This window comes from Xiphias gladius, chromosome 1, assembly GCF_016859285.1.
Source record: "Xiphias gladius isolate SHS-SW01 ecotype Sanya breed wild chromosome 1, ASM1685928v1, whole genome shotgun sequence".
Classification (NCBI taxonomy): domain Eukaryota; kingdom Metazoa; phylum Chordata; class Actinopteri; order Istiophoriformes; family Xiphiidae; genus Xiphias; species Xiphias gladius.
The window spans coordinates 32,989,290-33,010,982 of record NC_053400.1 but is presented as its reverse complement, the minus strand read 5'-3'; the positions used below and the strand labels follow the sequence as shown (position 1 = coordinate 33,010,982).

At 43.3% G+C, this 21,693-nt stretch overlaps 2 protein-coding genes across 2 annotated transcripts in view; one reads left to right on the top strand and one right to left on the bottom strand.

The window, feature by feature from the left end:
- Positions 1–9,408, top strand: part of LOC120797481 (multiple epidermal growth factor-like domains protein 11) — a 132,074-nt gene extending 122,666 nt beyond the window's left edge. The window contains exons 21-26 of the mRNA XM_040141214.1: positions 43–276; positions 955–1,106; positions 2,270–2,339; positions 3,609–3,662; positions 6,514–6,735; positions 7,853–9,408. Of these exons, the coding sequence (XP_039997148.1) occupies positions 43–276; positions 955–1,106; positions 2,270–2,339; positions 3,609–3,662; positions 6,514–6,735; positions 7,853–8,058 (938 nt within the window). The 3' untranslated portion in view covers positions 8,059–9,408. The remainder of the gene's footprint in view (positions 1–42; positions 277–954; positions 1,107–2,269; positions 2,340–3,608; positions 3,663–6,513; positions 6,736–7,852) is intronic.
- A 2,665-nt stretch (positions 9,409–12,073) lies between these two features.
- Positions 12,074–20,565, bottom strand: rab11a (RAB11a, member RAS oncogene family). Its single transcript, XM_040136267.1, has 5 exons — positions 20,390–20,565; positions 17,279–17,474; positions 16,000–16,193; positions 15,325–15,405; positions 12,074–13,794 (listed from the first exon to the last, which is right to left on the bottom strand). Exons 1-5 carry the CDS (start codon positions 20,427–20,429, stop codon positions 13,658–13,660), a joined length of 648 nt encoding a protein of 215 aa, XP_039992201.1. The 5' UTR covers positions 20,430–20,565; the 3' UTR covers positions 12,074–13,657.
- Between the last annotated feature and the right edge of the window lie 1,128 nt (positions 20,566–21,693).

Below are 21,693 nucleotides of genomic sequence, written 5' to 3'. Positions count from 1 at the left end.
TCAAAGCATTGGACTTAATGTAAAATGTCCCTGGTTCCGCAGCGGCGCTGATGATGGAGGAACTGAACCCCTACACCAAGATCAGCCCGGCGCTGGCGTCAGAGCGGCAGTCAGCTGGTGCCGTCCTGGGCATCATCTTCCTGCTGCTGCTCATCATGGCCATGCTCGGCCTGGTGGTCTGGTTCCGCTATCGGCAGAGAGAGAAGGGCCATCACGTGCCGAACGTCACCTACACACCGGCCCTGCACATCAACTCCACCGACTACTCCCTCTCAGGTGAGACTTCCTCGCCTGTGGGTGATTTCCTTTTTCCTCCAGGTACTTTCTTTCTTGATACATCCAGGCAGATTGGACAACCTAAGCCAGGGCCGGAACTAACGATTATTATCTTGATTGATTATTTTTTCGATTAATCGTTTAGTCTACATAATAGTTAAGTATGTCCATCAAAATGTCGGCCTCTGTACTGTGCATCAGATGAAGGCAAAATGCAAAATGCAAAAAGATACAAACTCCTTTGAATTCACTGTTTTGCCTGAACAACCGTCCAAAACCCAGACATAATCAATATTCAGTCTGCAGTGATAAAACAGAGAAAAGCAGCAAATCCTCACATTTAAAACGCTGGAACAAGCGAAATTGTGTTGGATAAATGTCCTAAATGATTAATCGAATATCAAATATTCTTCATTAATATTCTGTCTCAACCAATATTTCAGCACTGATCTGCACTGTATGAGAATATGAATGTAGCTGGAGTTCCTCCACTCGGCTCCAGCTGGAGTTCCTCCGTTTTAATTTGCAGCTTTGGACGACAGTGTCACTGTCAAAGATTAAACGACTTGCTTTAGCGTGCGTGTGTGTGTGTCTGCGCACACACGCACTGGTGTGTTCTGGTGATGTGTAGAGGGGTGGGATGTGACAACGTGCGCTGATGTGGTACGGTGACAGCAGGGCTGCAGTGCACGGGCCTGCTTTCCTCTGCAGATTCCTCTCCCAGTGACACCTCTGTAGGCCGCTGCTTCTCCAACCCGAGCTACCGCACCCTGGGGCCCTGCACCTACGCCGCACACTACGCCAAGCCGAACAAGAGGGGCTCCACCAAGGTGGGTCTTGGACTTTTTCTGACCTGCCCTCACAGTTTCTCCACAGAGACAAGCCACTGCTCGTTTGGGCTGCAGGATGCTGAAGTTTGCCGATGCGATATCAGTTGCAGCTTTAGAGACATTTAATATTTCAGACTTTTGAGCCAACGGGAAACATTTGGGTTTAAATTTTAGATGCTCCTTAAAGATTGTCTCATTTAGCAGCAGCGGTATCTAGCCACTGAGCTAGTTTTGGTTTTGTTTGCCCTTGGTTTAAGAAATGTGTCTCTGAGATTTTAACCTCCAAGCCAAGACAGTGGAGGTGAATGCACCTTTGTTTGTGGTGCTCACAGCTTTGAAAAGCTGTTTGGCTGAACTGGGGCTTTACTATTTCCTTTACTTTAAGTTCGTGATCAGTTTATTTTTACTTTAATTTAAGTCTCTGCAGAATGTCAGCTAACATTTAAAGAGTTTGGGAGGTGGTGTCTTTTTTTTAGCCTTTTAAAAATCAAATGCACTGGAGCAAAAGTAAGGAATAGATACAACCGGGTGTTTTTTCTGCGCTAATGTGAGCTGCCATTGTCCGGCTTTCTAGTTTAGTACCTGCAGTAGTAATCGCACTTCATTGACTAACGCTGCTTCCAAAGCCGGTCTAAAGCATTTAATTTAACGGATCATTAGTTTGCAGGGATACCGGTAACAGTGAACCATCGTGTCATCGTGTATGTCGCCAGCAATTGCACATTTAAGACCTTTCTACAGGATTTTCTTGTTTTGAACGGGTCTGGTTTTCAACCAACTCACAAAGCTGACGTTAGCTTAATTAGCCAGCTACCGACAGCTGATAATAACTGCCGGCGACGGTTGTCAAGGGCCAAGGAAACCAAGGAGCCATTGTTTCGAGATTTACACAGATGTTTTGAGTCTTAAGTTAGCCGCCGTTATCATGGTCAATGGCAGATTTACAGGTCTTTTAATTATAAACTTCTCCCCTTCACCATGAAATGAGTAAGACTCCCTTCCTCCTCCTCGTTCAACATCGCATTGGTTTACACGTTCGGATGAAATCTTTATATCCCGCTGCCACAACGCCATTTCCCCAGGGCGCAATGCATTTAGTCATTTGTATGTATGTTTTCAGTGTGTGTTTTCCCATGTCTTAGCTGTCTCTGTGTATTTTCCAGATGAAGACAAAGAAGCAGTACAGGAACAGTGCTCCAGAGTGGGGGGCCTACTGTAACCTCAGTGAGCTGGGTCAGTCTGAGTTTCTACATCTCCTACCACGTTTCTTTTCGCTGTGCATCCTCATCCAGTTGCACTTCCTCCTCCAATAGGACACGCTGTATTCTCACCCTGCAGTTTTAAAATCCAAAATCCAAATTCAGATTCCTGGCACACCAGCCTCCACTGAGCAATCAGCTGAGGACCGGGCAGAAACATCACAGGACCGTCAAAATGTGTCTCAGTGTTCCTTTACCGTTGCCCTGAATTATGATCTGGTTTGAAAACGCATCCTCCATAGACCTGAGAGGCTGAGAGGAAGGATTACAGTCAGGCAGTTGGATTGAATCCACGTTTGTCCATAGAATGTTTTATAATAAAATTAAAACCACTGAAAATATGGTTTCGAATCTGAAGAAAATAGATGTAAGCTTCAAAGTTAACGTGTGTTAAAAAAAAAAAAAAGGCCTCTTTAGATATTGTTAATCTGATGTTTAATGCTCCAAAATGCAGCTAATGTGCTTCAGTGCAGATGTGGTTTGATGAGTTTTGACTGATTCCTGAGATTTGAAGAGAGGAACTCACTTCTCCCGTAGCTGAGTTCGGTTTCGGACGCAGGGTTATTTCGTTTTGTGTCAACCAATCAGGAGTAGCAAGTGGCTTCCTCTGATGTCATTTTCAGGCGACGTGGAGGTTAATGGTCGTTGGGAGCGTCAGCGTAGCGTTTGACACAGAGATGAAAGGAGCTGTTATCTCTCTCCGTTGACTTTACAACAACCTGTGCACATTTTTTGCCTTTTTTGTGGGCACGACGTAGCTGGACGTGTGGACAGATAACACACAACACCAGGCCTGTTTGAGTTGCTGAACACATCGTAGATGGGCTCTGCAGCCAGGCCAGCAAACGGCCCGACGGCTGTCCGGCAGGTTTCCATTCGAATTTCGCCAACTCCTGGTTGGGGCGCAGAAGTGTGGGACGTCACCTTCTTCCAGCGTAGCCAAAGGCACAGCAAATCTTTCCTGTGAAATGAGCCCATGTTCTTACCTGGGGGAAATGTCTGTGTTCCAATAAGACCCCAGCGCTAACAGTAAAAAGCTGAATGAGAAAATGGGTTTCAGAGCCTGTGAAATTTCCAGAAAGTCAGGAAATGTCAAACGCGTACAGGGATTCAACAGCGAGTGCATCAAAAGTGTCTGGACATAAGATCAACTCCTCGTAACCGTTTTTCAGAAATACTGTGCAGTTATCCTTTAATCTCAGTGCTAATTTACAGTGACCTTGTCAATCTCGTCTCCGTGCAGGTGTCTACTGCATTGATCGGCGCTACAGCTACCACCTGGAGCCGCGCTACAGAGGTAGAGTGTGAGGGCGGACTGGGCCCGTGTGACCTCATCATCCCACCATCCCCCCATCCCCCAGCCAATCCTCTTGCTCCAAACACTCCCCTCGGCCAATGGCTGCCTCTCTCTCGCATTTTGAAACCTCCGCTTCCTGTTGCACTTCCCTGTGTTGAAAGTCGGGCCGGACGCGGATCGCTGCATGTCCCATGAGACGTGTGACGTGTAACACGAGACGCGGCCCACGCTGCAGCGGGAGCTCCGCGACAGACAGACTCTGATTACCTGTGACGGCTCACGGTACCGTAGGTCCCAAAGTCTGCAGGAGCTGTGGCCTGTGGATTATCAGCTGAACAGAGGAAGACGTGATGTCGTGCTCAGTTTTTCTCCTGTCTCTGCTCGTTCATACACTTCGTTTATCAAAACCTGAAATACCTCAACCTACTGGCTGTGCACCTGTAGCGGACCTTACTATAAAGTCCATTGGCAAGGTACATGTTTTAGACCAGAGAAGGCAGCTTCACTGTTTTTGCTCAAGATGGAAAATCCAGTAAAACCGTCAAATGTTGGGTTTAGTATCTAATCTGATGAATTTTACCCAAAAGAAAAACTCTGAAAATTTCTTTCTTTTTTATTACGTTTGATTGGAAAATATATACACAGCACAACCACATATGATCATAGACGCGGGAGGGGGGACCAGAAAATAAATTTGGAAACAGATCAAATAATTGGCGGTTAGAGGGGTTACCTTCCTCATACAGGTCGACGTGCAGGATAGAATGTGGTTTCAGCAAACGGTTGGATAAAAAAAGGCCAATATCCAGACATTTCCTGGACAGTGGAGCTGGAGTGATAGCTCGTCTGGGCCAGTATAAGCTTTATTTGTACTGGTGCATATATCAGGTGACAAGTAACGAGAAATATCAGCACAGAAACACGTTAGGATGTATCATATACCAGGTCAAATATGATATATCATATGTCAAAGACATGTTAGAGGAGCACCTTAAGAGATCTTTATCAAGAAATGACTGTTGGCTGTGTATTGTTATTTGTTCTGTTACCAGTCTTTTTTTTCAAACTCTGAAATATTGGAATCTGCCCTAAAAATCCCGTATTTGCTGGGCTGCACCGGACAGTGTGTGCTCAGTTATTTGACCTTGCAGAACTGCCAAAAGATGCAGGGTGATAACATAATAGCAAAGGGCTTCGCACTCTGTGATATTAAGCTGCACAGTAACACGAGCATCAAAGCAAAGAGGGAAACGGTGCAATACGTAACGGCGCTTTTCACACGGGAATGTCCGTTCACAATTCCAGTAGAGATCCCGGAGTTTACAGAGACACCAAATATCTCAGACTGGACTGGGGGAAATATAAAATATACAACATGATGGACGGACATCTAGAATATTTTCATTTGATGGAACCGAGCGGCCATTAAAAACATGGAGTCTCGGGTTTAAATGTTTCAGTCTAAATATCAGAGTCTCCAAGCTGACACAGAATATACCAACAACCTCAGAGCTACATACAGTAACGGGGGGGGGGGGTAAAGAAACGGGCCGCGGTGGTGCCGTGTTACTGTTTTGCGTTGTTGCACAACAATCGTCAGCACAAAATGATAAAAACGAGGATTTTACCCACCTTTGGCACACGTGGAAGAGACGGAGGTGCCGCATGAAAAAGCTCAGGCCTGGCGGATCCAGGTCTGTCCCTGAACGCTCAGTGACCTTGTTGAGACAAAGTGTGATTTGTAAAGGATTTGATCCTGTTGAAAGGTGTCGGCCTGTGCTCACTGGTGTTTCTGTGTCTCTGCAGGATAAACCCGACTCCTCTCCTCTGTGTCATTTCCCTCTCTGCTGAGGTCATCCTCCCGCTCTGACCCCTCGTCACTCCTAGAACTCCCCCCCTGGGGGGGGGGGTCTCTCCTGCACTATAACTGAATGCTGAGTGTGTTTTCCTGTCACTTAATGTGCATTTCCTTCAACTGCAGCTTCGCAGATTGCCCGTCTTGTTTTTTATCCCGAACTGTTTTTGAATGTCGATGTTGGCCTTGCAGTGTAACCTTTGCTGTCCAGCGATGCGTTGTTGCTCTAACATGTATGTTTCTTAAAGGAGAAGTCTGCTGATGTTCTGTATTTTTCTATTTTTCGCCCAATGTCGTGAAAAGACCAAAACCAACAATGCATTGATCCTACTGACCGGTGCCATCAGAGTAACCGTCGCTGAATATGTCTTATTCCTCTGTGCCACAGAGCTCCATTGTTAACTACTAAATATATATTAAAAACACATCATTCATCACCATGAACACACACACACACACACACACACACACACACACACACACACACACACACTGTTAAAGTCACAACAGCTGGAAACTTCTCACATGACATCTTATTACGCAACAACCAGTCCTGCTGACAGTCCCTATTATCAGAAATGCAGCTGGTCACTATAGTAACTAATGCAATAACCAGGGAGCCTGTTTCATTCATACTTTGCAGGAAACGTTGTGAGTCTTCCATCAGGAAAGGGAAAAGCAGCTTTGGATCTTTAGTTTCGAAAGGGTTTCACACACTCGAGGTTTGTAGAGCTGTGGAACAGGGGGGTGTGTCATCCTTTAATCGATAGTGAAATGTGTAAACTGGAATTATGGGGTTTCGTGGGCAACAGCAGCATTTTCACCAGGCACCACCGGCAGACCCTCGGCGACTGTCAAGAGCATCCTCTTAAATGATGTGAGGCGTCACCCCTGAGGCGAATGCTGTCATTTTCTCGTGGTTGGTTTACACTCCCGCCAGTCGCAGAGCGTTTTGAGTGATCCCCGCGTTTTTCCTCGTCTTCACTCTCTCCGTAGACTACATGAAGGGCTCCCTGTCCAGCACCTGCTCCCTCAACAGCGAAAACCCGTACGCCACCATCAACGACCCCCCCGGTCTGTGTAAACACTCGGAGAGCAGCTACGTGGAGATGAAATCGCCGGCTCACCGGGAACACATGGCGCACTGCCGCTCCGCCGCCATCATCACCACCACCACCACCACCACCACAGCACCCGCCAAGAACGTCTACGACATGGGTATGTGTGAGGGGAGGAGAGGAACGGTCAAAGATTTTGAGAAATATGCTTATTCACTTTCTTGCTGCGAGCTAGAGGAGAAGATTAATGTCGCTCTCATCGCTGTATGAAGTTATAGAGCCAGGAGATGTTAGTTTGGCCTGAATGCGAGTGGTCTCGATCTTCTCGTCTACAGTCAGTCAGTGAGATATGGATTTGCCAAAATGTTGGTAATGTTGAGTACTTTGAACCGTCAACGCTAGTATACAGTGGTCGTTTCTCACTTTCTCTGGGAAAACCAAAAAAACAGTCGAGCATATTTTACACCAGGCGATGTTCATACGTTTATTTGTACAGGACCAGGTACAGAGCGTGGACCAGAGCTGTACGGTCCACCACGCAGCATTTACAGCCTCAGGAAAACATGGCAACACAAGGCGTAAGCACTGATACAGCCAGAGGGGCGCTCAGTGGTTTCACAGAAAGGGGACTTTAAATGTACAGCTGCACCTCAAAACACGCTCATAGCGAGGGCTTCCAAAAGCTCACTGAGCACCGGAGGAGCCCGGCATTTATGGATACTTCCAATATTCGTAAATTTAATACAGTGATCAAAACGTAACGTGTTTCTAAAGAACGTGGCAGTAGTGAGATTTCATCAGGTTGTGTATCATCTTAAAAAAAAAAGTTTAACTCCGCAGAATGCGTAAAAAAAAATGGTCTCAAGTGACATAAGGTATATGTCTAGCTTGCTAAAGGACCATACTGGTATGGCCCTTTAAAATCATAAATAATATATATATATTTTTTTTACTTGTCTCACTGAAAATTTGAATTTAGCTCCTCAACTGGTCATAATCAGATTTCACTTTTTTTTTAATTAGTCGATTTACAAATGGGTCATTTACTCTATAAACATCTGAAAATAGTTGAAACCATCACTAGTCCAAGATGGCATCTTGAGGTTGCTTGTTTCATCTGAACACAGTCAACAGTCCAAAACCTGAAATAATATGAAACCGAAAAAAAGCAGCCACTCTTCACACAAGCTGGAGCCAGATAAAAAGACAAACCGGCGAATTCCACTGATCGTTTCAGCACTACCTGAGTTCTTCGTCTCGCTCTCTCTCTCTCTCAGAACCAACCATCAGTATCGTCCAGGGAGCAGGCGGCGTGGTGGTTCCCAGCTACCCTCAGAACCCGTACGACCTGCCCAGGAACAGCCACATCCCCAGCCACTACGACCTGCTGCCTGTGCGCCCCAGCCCCTCTCACAGCCAAGGCCTCACCCTGCACAGCCACAGCCCCCCGCTGCCTGGCAGCCCCACCAGCTCGCTCCTCTAGACCCCCCAGCAACCAGACTGGACGCTGGACCAGGAAACTCTGAACTGGGACATAACAGGAAAAGATCTGTTTTGTTTTTTTATTATTATTATTATTGGTAAGTGCAAATGGACATTGAGAGGACAATTGACAGGTTTTGTTGGGACTAATATTTATTTATTTATTTGTGTGCGCGTGGAAGGGGCGGGACTCTCCTCCTTGCAGTTCCCCGACCGTTGCGCTGCTGGTTGATATTTTATCACTGTATCACCGTATATCCAAACTGTTCGAGCTGTCCTTGTGCCGGTCAATACTACATATTTGTGTTGTAGTGTAAATTCCTCCTCATCAACGAACGCGTCAACAGAGGGAAAGAGAAGGGAATATACACGTACGTATGCACACAAGTATACTTTTTATCCTGGTATGCTGACTATCTCTGTCATCCGTCATAGGTATCATGGCTCACAGTGCAAACAAACTTGTAAGGACAACTTTCGAGAAAAGGCGTTCATTACTCTAATATTCTCCCAAAAAAAAGAAAAAAAAAAAAAAGGATATAAAGAAATGCACCTTTACTGCATTCTGGTCAGATTTACACAGGCTGTATATTTCTGGTATTTTTACACATCGTTTCTTATTTCCTGTTTACATATTTAAAGATCCTGCCGGGGATCCCTATTTTCTCTCTGGAAAGTTATGTTTTTGTATGTACCGTAGACAAAGTGGTGTATTGGATGTACACTTACTGTACACTAGTGATGATTATTGTGATTTTCTTTTGTTGTGTCAAGCTTAATACACATGCATGCCAAAGATTATTCAAGACATAATAGTTAGCCAGGAACACCCTCATAATGTCCTTTGGTGCAAATTGATCACTGTCATCTGACTGTCTCAACATGGAAACGGCTCCGATTCGAAACATACTGTTTGGGGAACAAGCGCTGACGTAATAGCTGCAGCGAGGTCAGAAGTGGAAGCACTTGCTTATAAGAAAAAAGGCCAATGAAGATTTCACCTTCCTCCTCGGCTCTTAGTTCCATTACAGCATCGATAGATTTTAGTTCCCAAACATGAAAATGTGTTTCTAATCTTGTCGTGGCAACTACTTCTTACATTAAATATGAAATACAGTCGTAATGTATGAAATCCTGCTCAATTTTCCGATGAGAAACAGGTCAGTTTAGTTAAGAATACTGAAAATTATATCTTGGCAAATAGCAATAACAGGACATGTTGACAATCAGATGTGAACAGCTTTGCTTTCCCACATATTTGATTCCATACTTTTTTTCACTTCGCTCTAACTTTATCTTGTTGTACATCTTTTTTCTTCATCTTTGATCCAAACAGTAGTTTCAGCTACAGTAGATGTATCACGTGCTGCTTGTTGTTCTTTTTTTTTTTTTTTTATGTTCCCAGCCCCAAACTCAATAAAGTTGTCATAGCTCAGGGGAGTGGTGTGCTGTCTTGTTACGCAGCAGATGTCGTTTATTACTAATAATAATAACTTGCTAATAGTAAGAGCATCCACAACAACTGTGGTCGTCTGGTGAAGCAGAGACATACAATTGTCTGTCATCTGCATAAGAGTGAATACTGGAAAACTTAACGACTAATAAAGTCTTCCAGAGAGAGAGAGAGAGAGAACATGTGTAATTAAAATGGATGAATTGCGTTTTCTATTTAGGGCCATCATCATGTCAAAATATAAGTTTGTCTTATCAACCTCTGCTGTGCATTGTTTAACACTAATTGGGAAGTGTTAGCATGCTAACAGGCTAAACTAAGATGGTGAACATGGTAAACGTTACACCTTCTGAACTTCAGCATGTTGGCACGCTGCTAGCGCGGCTTTCGGAATGATGGCTGAGTTTCATTTGGCTAAAAATGCTCCAACAAAGGGCTGTTGACACGGTCTTACGGGCCCACACACACAGGTGCTTTCACTTACCTGGACTGAGTAGACCTCTTAGTTGAAGGAATCAGGTGACATCTTCAACCTGAGCATATGCCTCATCGGCAAAAATAACTCGGAACACGTTGGGGTCTCCGGGACCTTTAACGTGTTAGTCAACCTGACTGACCAGTCTAGTTTCAGGACACTGGACTGATTCATTCATTTGGTGAGGCTTTATCTCTAATTAGAGAAAATAGAGCTAATGTTCTCAGACAGTACCCAAAGTAAGTACCCACTTAATATAGAAGTAAGTACAGAACATGGATTTGTATAGAGTTTAAAAACATTTGTTGATTTCCAGAGGCATTTCATTGCACAAGGTACTGCTAACATCGTAATCAGGGCTGCCATTGATTAATCAATATTTATCCGTGAATCGTTTTGTGTATAAAATGTACAAACATTGTGAAAAGTGCAGTCCAAATTTGACCAAAAACATCTTTAAAATGTCTGTTTTGTCCAACCAACAGTCTAACACCCTCAGATATTTAAAGTACAATGACAGAATACAGAGAAGATGCAGCTAATCCTCACCTCTTAAAAACTGGAACTTATGGCATTTTTGCTTCATAAATGACTTAAATCAATTCTCAAAATTGTTTTCAATTCTGTTGCGAACTAATTATTTGAGCAGCTACTTGATGAATTGTTTCAGCTCTAATCTCAATAACTGTAAAACTGTCAGAGATCCATTTAAACCAAAGTAAATATTCATTTATTGCTGGGGGATTTTGTTGAACTGTGTTTCTTTAACTTATAACTACGCAGAGAGACAAATGTCCCTGTTTTTGATTTTCAGACATGAGCAGTTCATTTGAATTAAAATGGCTGGTCTTTGAACAATCTTTATTATCGTTTCCAGGAACCTGCCTAAGAATTTATAGTTAGCTGTTGGTTCCTTTGTAGCAACGTATGGGACCCATAAAATATTAATTAGATGTTGTGACAATATCACAAGTAAAATGCAAGATCATTTAAAGGTTTATGACTGGTGCGCTTTATTAAGATGAACTGATAACTTAAGATATAGACACAATTGTACAATTTATCAATCTGTACAAAACATAAAACCATTAATTTTGACCCCCCCTCACATTTAACCCTCCAAATTCATTGAAATGACATCATTTCACTCTTACATGTTTACACTGGAATTACAGTTATTGAATTCAATATAGTAAAAAAAAAGAAAAGAAATTAAAACACTTTAAAAAAAATAAACAACAATGGAGGTACATAAAACAGGATCAGAAATGATATTGTTTTAGGAGAAAGGAATCACTTCGTCCACAGATTTGCCAGCTAGTGAGTCTGGAGAGGCTCGGCTGGCGGCGCCGTCTGTTCGAAGAAACGCCATTGGCACTGCCAGCCAAGCTCACCCACTCCAGAGCTGCCGATCTACCCTCTGCCTCTACACACACACACACACACACACACACGCGCACACACACACATACGCGCACACACACACGTACACAAACCAAGTTCAGGCATTGTATATGTCTGCTAACACCATCACACACTGACACGGCTATAACCTGGAAATTCAACAGAACACACTCTCGGGAGTTTTCAGCTAGTAGGTTGCTAGCGAGGCAGGCGTCAGTTAGCAGGCTGGACTGGACACAACAGTTAGCTTGTGAAGCACGTCGTAGTAGCTAGCCAGGCCTAACCTTCAGCAGATTTCATGGACAGTAATGACAATGTCAGCTACATAAGGCGATACGACATGGAGTTGCAGTCGTACAGAAAGCCATGCATTGTGTTGAAGTCAGAGGCAGCTCGGTGTACGTAGGCTTTATGTGACAGGGACAACACGGCTGTCCGTCCCCTCGAGGGACAGACAGATCTAGGTTACTGGTTCAGGAGGAGGCGGATATGACGGTGAGTTGTTCGCAGGTGAATGAGAGGCGTTCTCGGACAGGTACGTGTGGTGAAGGAGGCACTGTGACCAGAAGTTAGCGAGAATGTGGCCGACTCTCAAGTTTCACCTCGAGTCCTTCCTTTTCTGTCCGTGACAGTGCTGGGGATTTAAGGAAAGACTTCGGAGACTCAGCCTATTTTTCGCAGTGCTCAACATTACATTTTGGTTTCTGAACAGTGGCACCGTCTTAAAAACGGTACATCCAGTCTGCCAAAAGAGGTCCAGATTCTCCATGTGCAATAAAAATCTAATCCTAGACAAAAAGCATGTTTACTAGATCAACTGTTGCGATTCAGTGCAAGATTCCGACAATTTTACGCTCATGAAATTCAACATAGCGAGTGACATTTTCCATTTCCTACTTTCTCAGTGCTTCCTAACTACACTTCTGTGGTTACATGCAAGGCATAATTTGCTAGACTACAGGAGAGTTTTGATTATATTATCATCGAGTATCATAGGAATGTCATACGAGAATACTTTTGCTTATTTTTAATTCCTTCATTATGCTATAGAAGTGCACTAAGAAAAAAATCCAGACAGCCATGTGCTAGTTTCTGCATAGTTGGAGTCAAATATGTCAAAAAAGAATGCGTACTGTTTTCCTAATGTTGGAGCGGGAAAGCCTTTGGGACTAGCGCGTCGTCGACCACAACATCCTTCTCAGCATAAGCACGACCGTCTCCGTATGATGCCACACTGAGACTTTAACTACATCCGAACGTACAGGAGCTTTCGTGGTGACAGCCTAAAATAACTCACCCTCAAGGCAATAATAGTGTTCCACAGAGTCCAGATTGAGTCTTTCACCTGGTAAAAACATGCAGCACAGCACGGTGCCATCTTTTAAAGACATGCAAAGCTGGTCCGAACCTGCCACCCGCTGTAAAACACGGTGACGACAACATTTACGAGGCTGCGCACTGCATGCTGCAGGCCGGCTCACACCCGGCCTTCCCACGGCGCAAACCCAAGCTCGGCAAATGCAAAAGATTCTACGTTTCACTAGCATCGTATTCACAGCAATCAGATCAAATGGCATGACACTACCAGAGCACACACGTCTACACTGTGCTCCATACATCCACGTGGTTTCCAAAACAGTACATTGCACTAAAGAGGAGAGGGGGGAGCCTAAAATGACAGGAGAAGCTTGGATATAGGAATATACTTCAGAGCAACTTTGATGTGCTTTAAATTCATATATACCTAGTAGTAAATATATGATACAAGACAGAGAAAGATCATAAAAAAAGTGGAGAAATCAACAGGAGCACAAAGTATGAAGACGAGAGAAGGAAACAAATCACATTCATATATTAAGACATTTTTGTGACATGTCAGCGCATCTACAGTAATGAAATCTAAAGTGATATGAAATGCTTGCTGCCTGCTGTCCTGCAGAAACCTAAAGACAGAGGGGCTCTGCTTGGGGGGCCACACCACATGGTGACTTCTTCTTATACTGGGATATATTTACCTAGGGCAGGGGGGAGAGTGGGGCTGGGGTGGGGGAGGCAGGTACAGGTAGGTGCAGAGTTCGGGTCACAGCCTTGAAGCTGTGGCTCTTCCCTCCCACACCACACGGTACACAGAGGCAGTCTATTTTCTGAGGGTGGGGGTCGAGGAGTCGTGAGCCGGGGCAGCCCGGAGTCGGGTGGGGGGGGGGGCGTGGACTGTGGAGAGACGGGGAGAGAGGGGGGAGGAGGGGTAGCAGCAGATCCACGGCCGGGCTAGATGTTCTGACAGCACTGCATCTTTGGTTTGTTCTCAGTGGGCTGCACCTGGATGTTGACCACGTTGTTGCTGGGGGACATGTCGCTCTCCTGACGCTCCGACATCTGCTTCTGGGAGACGATACGGTAGATCTCTGATGGGGGAGGAGAATGACAGTGTCGTTTAGAGCCGCACGCCGTTTACCTTCTGAGTGCAAGACATGCTGCAGACTGGAAAAGTGTCCTGGCAGTTCACTTCTCACAAAGGACGTGCGTGTGACAGTCAAGTGTTGACAGATGATTTCCATTTTTACCCCATGGATGCCAGGTGACCGACAGGAAGCAGATTGGAATATGACAGAAGAGTCTTATCATGCAAATGATTAAATATCTACCACTAAAACAGCCGTCTGAAAACTGCCAGCACATCCCAGTTGCCTCTCACTCACCCATTCACACACACACACATACACAGGGCCAACAGGAGCCTTTGATTAGTGGCTGACCCACTCCCCTCCCACCCCCTGGGCCACATCCGCCCCACCAGTTGCCCATGTAATTCCCCCACATGTGTAGAATTACGACAAACTGGACAACCAACTTTTTACCGTGTTATTCCCATTTACTTCTTTTTCCCCTCAGTCTTAAAAACCTGGATTTCATAGGAGCATAAAAAATCTATTATTACGTAAGATTTAACATGTACAAGCTGCATCTAACAATAACGTATAAAAACTCTGGCTTTGAGCAACAGGACTCTGACTAACCGCAGCACACGTGACACCAAAATGTCTTGTGTGGACAACTGATACTCTCTATTTTCTTTCTGTCAACAAATTCCATGAAAAGACAAACTACTGTCTGTGTATCTAAAGTCTGCTATACATGATTCCTCTGAGCCACAGAGCTCCATTTAAAACACATAATTGAGATGTTCCTTCATCACCATGAACCCACACACTGCAGTTTACTTTGACTCTGTCCCACCCACACCCACCCACACCCACCTCAGCTGCTGAAAATGTTCCCCAACGAATGCTCTGGTTCCTCCTGTCACTGAGCCTTTTAAAAGTGGCTTTTAAAGATGGTGTCTACCGTGGGAACGAAGTCGGAAAGTACTGAGAGACGAAGACGTTGTTGGGTCTGGTCTTGTCATGGGATTTGTTGACAGTAAGATAAATATAGAATAGTGCCATCTGTATCTTTTGAATGTCACTAACTCGACTCTTTGATATGAGTTACAGTTGAGTTTTCCAACTTTATTATCTGCACTGACACCAGCAGGAACATTAACACCCCCCCCGTGATTTTCTGTGCAGTTGCTCATCTCACTCATGATAACATGATAACAAAAGCTTTGCCACTCCTGAGGAGATAAGACATTCAGACCACATTATGTAACAACGTTAATCCAGTGCAGCTGTGTGGTGTGTTGCTGTTTGTATCTCTCCCAGCAACAGAAGTTCACTGGACACCTGACTTCCCCCTTCCTGTAATCAGCCTCAGCTTTGAGCACCGATAGCTCCTTTTAACAACTACTCAGCTGTGTATCATTTCCTCAATAAATGTCTGTTGGCCACGTATGTTTGTTTGTTTTTTTTGGGGAGTTGAAAGTCACGAGAGAGGCGAGTTTTGCAGATGAGCACGTTTCTTACGATGAGGACCTCAACAGACACAGTACAGACCTGTCAGAATGGTCTGGAAGGCGGTCTCAACGTTGGTGGAGTCCAGGGCCGACGTCTCCAGAAAAGATAAACCATTCTTCTCTGCAGGGCAAAGTTGAGCAACAGGGCACATTAACCGTATATCAGATATGTAGCATTCCACAGATGGCAGACCAGTTCGGCCAGTTAAACAGAAAGATCTGACTGGGAAACTTGCACCGACCACAGTTACACATTATTTCTTCCCTTCATTACACAGCAACTGAAAAATGTATTATTACCCTTATCCATTCAAAAAACGAACAATTGTCAGACATATAATAAACTACTTTATAAATCCTCGCCCAGAAAATCACTAAATGTAATTTACAACTGCTATAATCATTTCATACAGAGCATTTAGTCTTTCTTAATGATTTCACATCCTTGCTAGTGACTGATGTGTTTGTCTCGTTTAGTTTTGGTTCTGAATACTTATTTTTGTGGTTTTAGACAGCTTATGGAAGTGCCATTTGTTATTTTGTTATCACTTTTCTTTTTATTTCTAATTTTGCTGCATACTTTGTGTTTCCCGCCTTATGATGCTTGTCTGTTACTAACAGATATTATTGCCCCTCTTGGCCAGGACGCATTTGGAAAGGATATTTTTTCTGTGAGGTATTTCTGGTTACATAAAAGGTTAATAAATAAAAATACCAGCAAAAGCCCGGGCCTCGTCGGTGGGAACGGCCCGGAGGTGACGCAGGTCGCTCTTGTTGCCCACCAGCATGATGACGATGTTGCTGTCAGCGTGATCTCTCAGCTCCTTCAGCCAGCGCTCCACGTTTTCATAAGTTAGATGTTTGGCGATGTCATAGACCAGGAGAGCCCCCACCGCCCCGCGGTAGTACCTGCAGCGGAGCCACATGCACAGGAAACACCTCAGAATACCGGTCGTCATCGCACGACTATCATCGGAGCCCATTGAAAGGCGTATTATGGGCGATTTGGTAGAAGCATTTTGTAACTTGACGAGGCCTCTTAGAGAGTTAGAAGGGAAAAAAGGAAAAAAACAAACAAACCCACATCCGTTCCAACAAAGAGGTTGACTGCCGATCAATGAGAGGCCTAAGAGGACGCGTCTTATTCACTCATCAGAGGACAAAAAACTGGCACACTGAGATTTTCACTTCATCCCGTCAGTTAAACACTAGTCATTACGTTTCAAAAGGCAATGGCTGATTCAGACTTCCCGATGCAAAACCTGCATTTAATTACATTTTTGAAATGACTCACAGTAAAGTCACTGAGTGGCTCGAAACGCCAAAAGCCCTGACAACAAACCGGAGCAGAAGCGTTTAGTCGACTGACAGAAAAATAAATCGCCAACCGTTTTGATAATCAGTGATCATCAAAAATGAAAAATGTTTTCCGGTTCAAGCATCTCAGTTGTGAAGATCCGCTGCTCGTCTTTGTCTTATGTCCGTGATACCAGAACCAGGGGCCAGGACTCCACCTCAGTCCTCTCATGCGTTCTCTGAGACGCATGAATCCCCTCAGATTCATGATTCATGCTTTGCTTTTTCAAATTAAAAAACTGATACTGATAGTTTTACCTCAATGGGGCTAAAAAAGTATTTAAATGAGATAATACAAGAGGTTTAGAGGTCAAAATGTACAACTTATAGACTTTAACTCCTGCAGTGAATAGGTCACAAGTAGACACTGCTTTATTTTGAGATTTAAAAAGCCTAAGGTTTGGGAAACACTGTCTTATGTGATAGGAAACTGAACATCTTAAGGCTCTGCAGTGTCAGTCAGACAAAACAAGCAAAAAATAATAAAATAATCGATAAAATGAATCGATAATGAAAACAAATGGCAGGTAAATCTTTTATCCAATTGTTTTGGTTTTCTAGCCTGCATATAGTTCACTTTCAGTTGAGTATTTGTATAGCACGTCCTGAGCCCTCTTGACATGCCCTACCATACTCACGCTGACGTGATGGCACGGTAGCGCTCCTGGCCGGCTGTGTCCCAGATCTGGGCCTTCACCGTCTTGCCGTCCACCTGGATGCTGCGGGTGGCAAACTCCACTCCGATGGTGCTCTTGCTCTCCAGGTTGAACTCATTGCGGGTGAAACGGGACAGCAGGTTACTCTTTCCCACGCCCGAGTCACCGATAAGGACCACTGAAACACACCATGGAGAAAACACACGGTAAAACAACCTGTAAGAATAATATACGTTAGAAATTGCACAAGTTGTGAACTTTCTGTGTACATGTACACTGTTCTTGAGTTTTTCCTTACATTATAATAACCACTTTCTGGCAGATTTCATACACATTATACCTGTATGTTATTATACCCTATGTACTGTGTATATTTATTACATTATATTTGTTTGTTCTGATCTCACTTTATCATCTCTATGCTGCTCATTAACCATAACATGTGGAATTATTGTTAATAAAGGTGCAACAATTAGTTGATTAATCCTCGATCAACACAAAATTAATTTATCCATTTTGATAATCGATCACAAACACTCCCCAGTTCCGGCTTCTCAGCTGTGAGGATCTGCTGCTTTTCTGTGTCTTATGTGATAGTAAACTAAAAAGTAAATCTTCGGGGTTTGGACTGTTGCTCGGACAAAAAAAGTCATCTGAGGATGTCACCTTAAACTCTCGAAGCTGCAATTGTTATTTTTCACTATTTTTGGTATTTTATGGGCTTAACAATTAATCAATCATTGAAAATCAGGTGCTTAACCAATGGAAATTAGTTGTAGCTCTACTATTGACATCATGTGCAATTATAATTATATGCAATTTTAAATCATTATTATTTTTAGAACTGAAATTTTTCAAGGAAATATAGTGAAAAAAGGTGCCAACTATTAGCAGATTTCAGCCTCTCTAAAGAGAACATTTGCTGATTTTCTTTGTCATATAATCACTGTAAACTGAATGTTCGGAGGTTTTGGTGGTTTTTGGACTTCTGTCCAAGAAAGCCAGACTTTTGAAGACGTCACTTTCAGCTCAGTGACATTTTTGACACTTTTTTGATGTTTCATTGACTAAATGATTTATCAAATCAATCTAAAAAATAATTTGCAGATTAATCGGTAATGAAAGTAATCATTAGTTGCAGCACTAATCATTGTTACTCATAAATACAGTGAGTGTGTCTGGTTCTGTTTTTGACAATTCGTGCTCTTTGATACTGATTTTAAATTTTCATTTGATTTAGTTTTTCTTAATCCGTTTTATTGTGTTTATAGCCTTGTAGCATTAACGTGACAAAGACAGACTTCTGAACCCTCTGGACCCGTATATGTTTGGTTATATTGTAATTATTTATTTATTTATTTACCTCCATCCATCCATTATCTCTGCCTGCTCATCCGACGTGCAACCTAGACGCCAGGTCACCAGGCTATCACAAGGCTGGCATCTGAATTTTTGGACACGTTTGTTATGAGCATGTCGTTTGTAAAAGAAGCATTATTCAATCAAATGAGCTTCTGTTTGTTTAAGAAAAATTAATTTAAAAAAACGGTCAGGAAGCCCCAGGAACAAGGAAACAGGTTTTGCTTGCTGTCATTTTTCCTCTTGTTCATACAGAACAGTAAGGGATCTCTTCCAATGTAAGTGTTGGGGAGCAAGAGCCACAGTCCTCGTGCTGTGTAAAAATACAGTGCAAAGGTTATCTGAGGTTAATGTGGGTTTCAGGTCTCTTGGTTTAGACAAATCAAGTGAGTATCTCCTGAAATTACAGTCTTTTTTTGTACAACATCCCCTCTGTGTTACAGTCCCTACACTGCAGATTAACACGAAACAACCTGCCGACTATTTTTATGCTCGTAATCTGTCGTTAATCCATCAAATATGAAAAAGTAATGAAAGAAATTGTACATCGCAACTCCTCAGAGTCCAAACCGACGTCTTCAGATGTCTTGTATTGTCTGACCCAAAGATATTCAGTTTACTGAGAACAGAGCAAAGCAGCAAATCCTCCCATTTGAGAGGCTGGAACTGGAGGCTGTTTGGCTTTTTTTTTTATTTTTTATTTACAATATTTTCATTTGCGAAAATAACTGAAACAATTTAAGTTATTTTCCCGTCGATCACCTAATCGATTAATCAATTAATCATTTCAGCTCTACACCTACCCTGCACGGCTTTGAACGAGGATTTTATCTGCTCATTTGTACATAGTAATTTCGAACACAGTAGCTGTAAAGGTGTAAAAGTGACACTGTGCAAGTAGTGTGTGTGGCAGCTGAGTAGCGTCAGGCAGGACACACAACCGCTGTTGAGCATCACGATACACAAAATGTAAAACTTGTAACGCAAGACATAACATTACAACATATGAAGATCATTTTTAACATTTAAGAATGATGAGATCTACTTCTACCTGCTAATTTAGCGTTTTAACACCTTCACCATAAGTATGTTATTCCGAAAACTCAAACATTTTTAACTTAGTAACATGACCTTCCTGATATTTAGACGGTTTGTTTACTTGGACCGGGACATTTTCTCTGGCCTTATTGTTTACCTAACCGAGCTTTAACCAGTGCACTTTTTTTTTTTTCTTTATTTAGAAAAACCAGCTAACACCTAACCTAGCTAGTCAGCAGCATAATCTGCCGTAAACTCACGATTAACCGTTTTACTCGTATATCTTAATGCTGTTAATAACTCTGTTCGTCTGTCCGGCTGGACCTCATGCAGATAATGCGATAACGGTTAACGTTAGGTGTGTCCGACGTGAAGCTGGTCCGCGCCCACCGACAGCAGCTAACGGCGGCTAACGGCTAACAGCTAACGTTCAAGACGCCCGGTCGGTGAGCGATAACGGACGTAACGTGGCGAATCCACGAGTGTTTCCACACGCACGGTTTGGAGAAGGGTCGTTCTGTCGCGTAGGTTAAATAAAGTTGCTGACATGTCCCGGGCAGCTCGGCGAAAAGCGATCGGAGCACAAAGGTTGACGGCGGCTAAGTTAGCCTGGCAGTCAGTCAGTCAGCTGGCCTGGTTATCGTCTCAGCTAACAGACCGGCAGAGCTTCAATAATGAATAAAAGCTTCGTTTTACCTTTGAACAAATAGTCATACTCGTCATCTCTAGTGCCCATCGTCTTATTGAGAAATGGTTAGTCCGATATTTGATTGGTTTTAATGGAAAAAAGGCGATCTGCTCTGTTTTACACTTCCAACGGGAATCTGTTTGGAAGCCGTACTTCCGTAGTTTCTTCTTCTTCTTCTTCTTCCCTGGCAACCTCAGGGTGGCACACAGGGAGGACTCTGACATGCACTGGACAACGGAAGGAACTGTCCAACACTTTTCATATTTCAAGTAAGTGTAAGTCAAATTCCTCTTAAGATACAGGTATGAAAGGATATCTGAACAGGCAAAGAGGTGGAAAACGACCACAAAGAGACACAAAGCAACCACAAAGAGACTCAAATGACCACTGACACACAAAACAACCACAAAGAGACTCAAATGACCACTGAGACACAAAACAACCACAAAGAGACTCAAATTACCACTGACGCACAAAACAACCACAAAGAGACTCAAATGACCACTGACACACAAAACAACCACAAAGAGACACAAAACAACCACAAAGAGACTCAAATGACCACTGAGACACAAAACAACCACAAAGAGACTCAAATTACCACTGACGCACAAAACAACCACAAAGAGACACAAAACAACCACAAGAGACACAAAACAACCACAAAGAGACACAAAACAACATCAGGGACCCAAAAGAACCTCAAAGATACACAAAAAGACCACAAAAAGACTCAAAATGACTACAAACACACTCATGTGTACTCATTTTATATGTGTTTCAGTTTGTGGGCTTTGCTCCTGTGTAGGAGGGGGTTTCTATATGTCTGTGCCCAAGGGCCCTTTGTCTCATAATCCATTCCATGGATACAGACTTTTAGCAGCGGTGCATATCTACACTTAGGCTAAATGTAAGGATATTATTTTTTACTATCTTTGCAAATGGCTAAAATAGTGCGTTTTTCCAAAGCGCCTTACGATTTGTCTCTCATTCACCCGTTCAAACACACACTAACTGCGTTTACATGAGCACAAGTATCCTGGATTTAAGACTTATCCTGTTTTTTTTTTTAAATCATATTTGGGATATAGTGTTTACATGGAACAGGAAAAACCTGATTATTCATATCCTTCCTTGTATACATGATCATAACAGTATCTAAGTTTCTGATCGTCTGCCTGCAGGTGTGTCTTCATTTCTCACCAACTCAGCCACAAAGGTCTGAATGCTCAGAAACCTGGATGTGGTTTTTACATGCCACAGTGCTCTGGTCCTGTATCAGAGTACTCCAGTAGCATATCCAGGTTTCTCA